At 44.6% G+C, this 6,718-nt stretch overlaps 1 protein-coding gene across 1 annotated transcript in view; it reads right to left on the reverse strand.

Moving 5' to 3' along the window:
* LOC311364009 (very long chain fatty acid elongase 4-like) overlaps positions 1-6,372 on the reverse strand; it is a gene marked incomplete at its 3' end in the record, with an annotated part of 8,315 nt that extends 1,943 nt beyond the window's left edge. Inside the window, exons 1-5 of the mRNA XM_084484007.1 lie at positions 6,177-6,372; positions 4,072-4,148; positions 2,752-2,939; positions 1,935-2,015; positions 1-15 (exon numbers count right to left, since the gene is read on the reverse strand). The exon at positions 1-15 is cut by the window's left edge and continues 157 nt beyond it. Of these exons, the coding sequence (XP_084340133.1) occupies positions 1-15; positions 1,935-2,015; positions 2,752-2,939; positions 4,072-4,138 (351 nt within the window). The 5' untranslated portion in view covers positions 4,139-4,148; positions 6,177-6,372. The remainder of the gene's footprint in view (positions 16-1,934; positions 2,016-2,751; positions 2,940-4,071; positions 4,149-6,176) is intronic.
* Between the last annotated feature and the right edge of the window lie 346 nt (positions 6,373-6,718).

The raw sequence follows: 6,718 nt of genomic DNA on the forward strand, positions 1-6,718 counted from the left end.
CAGGGCAGACGCTATCTGAAAACCAGAGTACACCCGATGTATTAAAGCGGATGAGATGCTATAGCGCTCTGTGTTGGGTCGGGTAGCACCTCAGTTACGTTTTTTAATCAATCAATTGGGAACTACTGAATAGTTGGTTGCAGCTATACGTTTGGCTTCAGGGGAAATAGTTACTGATTTAATTCAAAAACTAAACTCAACTCTCGTAATTAATTACTATTGAAACAGTCTCTGTTGTGTGTGTAGAATATTGGTGTATTTTAGTGTCTCTCTTTCTTCACATTTCTTAAGTCTATGAACAGGCCAGTGCCTCTCCTACTGATACCAGGTGTTATTTCCAACATTCCTCCATTTGTTATGTCCCAACGAGGAGGAACCAACCCAGTCGTCTGAGGCATAGCCAAAGCCATATACCTTATCAAGGGAGATACTGCTTCCGTTCTATTGTTATTTACATTTTCTTATCATAATACTCGCCCCAAACCTTGAGTCCTATCCGATGACTAGACACCTCTCTGTCAGCAGAGGCTTAATCCCGCTCGCTGAATGGCGAGTGTCCCTCTCTCATGGTTAAATTCAGCAAGCAGTCACGTAACGCCAATTCAGAAATCGAATCCTCAAAATTGAATTCTGCATGTCAGACCACTTTCTTCAGTCTAAATAATAAGAAAATCCCAGGCAACAGTTGCTGCAACAGTTGCCGTTGCACGTACAGAGCATTAGTCGGCGAGCAAAGCAAATATATAATATTAGTATTTCAGTTGATCATACAGCAACATCAACCCCATTACAAATTGGCATTATATTGTATTGACAGTGTAACGTCATGTCCAAACGGCACCCGCATAAGAACATGCATGACTAAACCCTACAATGAGTCTATCCATTTTTACACTAGTAGTGTTTCTACGCAACATATGCCATGGGTTTTCCAACATAGCACACTGATGGAGAGAGCCGAGTCCAGTAAACCAATTGGAAGACAGCCGGTCTCTATCCCGTGCCTGACCCCCCCTGATGTGACCTGTTGTACACCACGGCTTTTTAAGCCGTGGTTCCTCTCCGCTACTGCCATCCTGTTGGCAGTCAGTGGCTGGAGATTAGGGGTGGAGTATTAAAGTGGTAAGAGGACTAACCCCGCCCTTCATGCTCGTAGGCCACACCCGTTTGATAATGGCAGCCCTAAAATATTTTAAGTCCCTGTAGGATCCCTTTCGAACACACACACACACACACACACACACACACACACACACACACACACACACCAACACGCACACACACACACACACACACACACACACACACACACACACACCAACACGCACACACACACACACACACACACACACCAACACCCCTACACACACAGACTCACACCAACACACACACAACCACACACACACACCCACATACACACACACACACACACCCACACCAACACCCCTACACACACAGACTCACACCAACACACACACACACACACACACACACACACACACACACAAACACACACACCCACATAACCACACACACACACCCACACACACACAATCACACACACACACGCACACACAAATACACTGCAGTAATAGTGATCTTCTTAACCTCAACAATAGGATTAAAGCATCATTTGCACCGGAGATTTAAGAAATTGTAGCAAGACTCCCTATTCCTTGTCACCATCAGAACATTGTACTCGTGATACTAGGTACTCGTGATTAATGAACCTGTATCTTGCTCATGGACGTCTTGGTAGTGTGTCAAAGGTTCGGGGGTTCAAACCCAGAAACCTCCAGCAGAGATTTCAACCCCCTACCTTAACTAGTGAGATTATGTGTTACGGTAGTAATCTTAACTAATCCCGCCTCCTCATGCCTGTATTGATGCATATGCGTGTATGTGTGTGGCGGGTGTTGGGTCGGGGCACACACCCTGACTTCGTTTTCATCCTCGGAGTAGTTGACAGGCTGGCAGAGGTAGCTGTACCCCGCCGCTCTGGAGGCTATCAGGAGCTGAGGAACCAGAGAAGAACAGGAGACGTCAGTGGACAAACCAGGGTTCGGCTAAATCTAGGTCCATTCAATTTCATTGCATTGCATTGTAATGCAATGCAATGTAGTGATGCAATGAAGACAAGGGTGTGACTACTTTTTTTTTGGCCAATCAAATCAGCCACATTTTTGGAAATAAGGCTGTATAAGTTGTGTGCAAGTTTATTGGAAAATATTGGAAAAAAATCTAAAAACATCCAATGATGGATTGTGTTCTGGGGCTTACTGAGTCTGGACATGACAACGAGAGGACGCTGTTCATTGTAATGGAAATGTCCTTGAGACGTGTTGTTCGCAAGACACTAAGACACTGTGAAACCTTAGTTACTATCTATCGTCTACTACTATCCATCAAGATTCAAAAATGAGAGGACCAATCAGCGCTCAGGGAGGGAGATTCACTTGAAAAAATGGCATCCCCAAGGAATTGCAGCCATCTACAGACCAATCAAAACTTTATTTATCCGAAATACACTGAATAACGATGTCAAAAGGTGAACAAGATCCAGCGCAAAAAGCTCCTCTCAAAAAATATTTTGGTTAGGCAGGAGTAGGAGAGCAAGATTGGCTGATTGGCTTGTATCGTTTGACCAACGTAAGGCTGCGGCCATATTAGGAAATCAACGACAACTTGAATATCTGGATGGTCTCACGAGGCTATAGTATTGAGTGCCCCTTACTCTGACAAACACCATACCTCTTTGGCGATATAGAAGTTGAGGACCACCATGCTGAAATTGTAGACTATAAGGGTCTTCCTAAGGACGAATGGCTGCCGGTCCTGCATGTATCTAGGTCCCGCCCACAGGAAGAGCAGGTACAGGCAGCTGATGGCCAGAGTGGGGAGGGGCGATGACATCATTGGCCATTTTTCGACCCTTTTGTCTGGTGGAGAGAGAGGGGGTTACAGTGTGTCAACATAAAAATGTGTCCAATTTGGAGTAAGGGCTATGAGGAATCCCTGTTGGTGTTTTATAGGCTATAACGTACAATGTTATATACTGGCCACAATGCTAGGTGCTGAAACATATGTTCAAAGTGGTTGAAGGTTGTAGTTTGGAATTTTGGACATCCTTTAGACCTCATTTCCAAGTGAGCCAGTGTGTTATTTATCATTGGAGACTGTTTTCAACACGTTTCATTCAGTCCTTCTAGTTGCAGAAATCGCTTGTGCTAGGCTAGCGCAAGTCGATGGAAACTGCTAGCCTGACAATAAAAACAGTTTTACCCACTCCACAGTACACCTGAGGCAAATCAATTATAACGCCCGACTATCGATGTAAATGTCTGTGTTGATAGAATAATGTTAGAAATTATCCTTGTATCGCAATGATCGCATTACATTTTGAGGGACTACTTTCTCAGCAGCAGCGGAATTTCACTTTGCTCTGGTGTAGCAACCAATTCACCACAGCAGAGCGTAAACAGAGAAACGCACGCCAGGTAATATCAGTCTTCCACTGCCGTAGCCTGCTTCCAACTACAGGGATTATAAACTAAATGCAATGCGATGAAAGGGTAGTTTTATTTCTAACATTATTCTATCAAGATAGACATTTACATAGATAGTCTGGCATTATAATTGGTTTGCCTCGGGTGTACTGTGGAGTGGGTAAAACTGTTTTTATTGGCAGGCTAGCAGTTCCCCTCGACTTGCGCTAGCCTAGGACCAGCGATCTCTGCAACTAGAAGGACTGAATGAAACATGTTGAAAACGGTCTCCAATGATAAATAAATATGATAAAATGATAAAATAACACATTGGCTCACTTGGAAATGAGGTCCGATGTCCAAAATTCCGAACTACCCCTTTAATAATACTGAAGATGCATGACTCCTCAAAAGCAATACAAAAGTATAAGGTAGCATTGGTAAAACCAGGCCAGCCATGTTCCGTTTACAGAGAATCAAATATGACGATAGGTTACATGGTGATCGTTTTTTTACAACTAAAGTGTACCTGCTGTACATCTATGACTATAGTATACACACAATCTTGTATGACTTGTATGTTTACCTGATATAGTAAGGCTCCATTTGTAGAATTCTACAGAGTCATTCACAAAATGTGCTGCAACTTCCATCTTGATTACACTGCAGAGAAAAAGACAGAATGAAAGAGAAAGAGAGAATGAAAGAGAAAGAGAGAATGAAAGAGAAAGAGGGGGTTAGAGTCAACCATCAAAAGATCTTGAGGGTTCCCAGCTAGTGTGTTTGTGTGTGTGTGTGTGTGTGCGCGTGCGTGTGTGTGTCCACTATCCACTAACATTGAGTCCTACTATGCAATCACCGCTCGCTCTCCTACTCTAAAAACGGTGGCAGCGTGGGCACGTGTAGGTCATCATTATTAAAGAAGGTGTATAATTAGCCTCCCGAGGATACTCCCAGATCTCCTGTTTCTTGTGCACTTTTATCTCATCGCCGCTGCCTACAACCTGTGACTACAGCAGACGAATGGCAATGTTGCACCGCACACACATCTTGTAAAATAGGTTTCTGGTGATCCTGGTTACTGACAGTCTGTCGCTAGAGTTAATGCACAGCATGGGATACGCATAAAGACGGGGAGGAAGGACGATATTGAGTAATGACATTAGTCGCTCTGTAATTACAACCGACATTATTGAGTGAAAGCAGAGAGAGCGAGAGAGAGCAAGAGGGAGAGGGAGGGGGGGGGGGGGGTGGAGAGAGAGAGAGAGGGAGAGAGAGAGAGAGAGAGAGAGAGGATGGATGGAGGGAGGGAGAAAAAGAAAGAGAGGGTGGAAGGAGGGAGGTAGAGAGAGGGAGAATGAGAAAGAGAGGGGTGGATGGAGGGAGAGAGAGGGAGAGAGAGGGAGAGGGAGAGAGAGGATGGACGAGGGAGGGAGTGAGAGAGAGACTGAGAGAGGGGGAGAGAGAGAGTGGACTGAGGGAGGGAGAAAGAGAGAGAGAAAAAAAGGTAGTCAGATAAAGGGAGCCTATGTGAGAGGCTTAAAGGACTAAATTCGCCTGTTCAGTTCCTGTGTGTATCAATATATTATTAATTCAGTACAAACATCTCAGTCCTTCGCTCAATTATTGATGGTGTTTTTGTGACAGTGACCTCGTCGACCAGATGCCAGACTCACAACGTCACTCGTCAAACTTTTCTAACATAGCTTTGGAGTGAGCACTGACATTCTTTTCAAGAACTTAAAACAACACACTCTCTCTCCCTTTCTCTGAAACACACACACACACACACACACACACACACACACACACACACACACACACACACACACACACACACACACACACACACACACACACACACACACAGGCGCATCCGGGATATAGCATGTTTCGATTTGTTTCCTGTACCTAGGGTGAAAAAGATATCGACAGCGTGGAGTGATGAACCGCTCACTGTATAACGGTTTGCCCACGGGCGCCCCACTGGAACCATGCGCGAACACACAAAGAGCCGGCACCGTATGCGTCAGCAGGTTTCGCGCGAAGCGGTCAAAAGAGGCTTAAACTCAATTCAATGTACAAGCTTAGGTCTAAGTAGACTGCAAATGTGGCGCGACCCCGAACTCGCAATGCGCGGCGTCCAATATGATAAATAACGCACATAATGGGTATAGTCTGTGCTCGGAAAGCCATGCAGCCATGGTCAGGGGAAAAACGGTCAATTATTTATATACAACTGGAGAACACACTCAAATTTAAATACGATATAAGACTCCTTAATCCTCACGGAAGGCAAGGATGTCAACCTCATAGAAAAAAACGAGAAAGAAAACCCAAAAGGCCTTCGCTCTCAGAAAAGGGGAGCGCAGCGCTGGGTTTGTGTGCGCGTCGCCATCAGACGCTAAAGGGAGAGGATGAGGACGGAAATCGATCTATCGACAGATAGGAAATACAAACAAAAACAGCAGGCTAGGTTTGGATGTAGCCTTAGGATATAATGTTTTTTAGAACAGGTATATGTTATTTGGCAGGTTCGTTGAACTGAACAGGACACGGGGCACCGATTACACCCAGAGGATCAGCTACACGTGAATCCACCCCCAACAGATGAATGGGAAGAGCCTCCCGGTGAACATTAAACTTAACACACAATTCATTAAACTTTGATGGAAAAAGGCGTTTACGTACCTCCGCGATACTCAGAAGCCTGTAATGACATCCGGTGCAATATGATTCCCACTGTTCAGTCACCGTGTTCAGTCAACTTGTATTATCTCTAAAAATAGATTATGTCATACACCACACCATGTAGCCTGCAAGCAGACATCAAATGCTGATTTTGGCAAAAAAAAAACTCTGCAAGGCAAGAAGAATTACATCTATGTTAAGATATTGCATATGGTCCTGGCCGGCCAAACAAGAACATCATCTCCGGCCACCTCCTAGATACCGTAAAGCCATGTGGCTTTGCGCATGCGCAGATGGCTGCATTCGTTTCCACGCCGGCAGAGCCGCAAGCTGGTCGTTTTGTCTGACTGATATCGTGTAGTCTACTTCTTCTACATTGTTATTGTTAGGAAAAAACAGTCTGTCTAGTTACTTGACCAGATAAAATGAGACGGAGAGGTAATAAAGTCTGTCAGCACGAGGGCCTCGGATTTATTGAGTAAAGTAGCAAAGGTAATACTGATTCATAAAGCGTGAGAGATCGAATATTCTACGTCCCCCTA

Source organism: Micromesistius poutassou (assembly GCF_964030765.1).
Source record: "Micromesistius poutassou genome assembly, chromosome: 19".
NCBI lineage: Eukaryota > Metazoa > Chordata > Actinopteri > Gadiformes > Gadidae > Micromesistius > Micromesistius poutassou.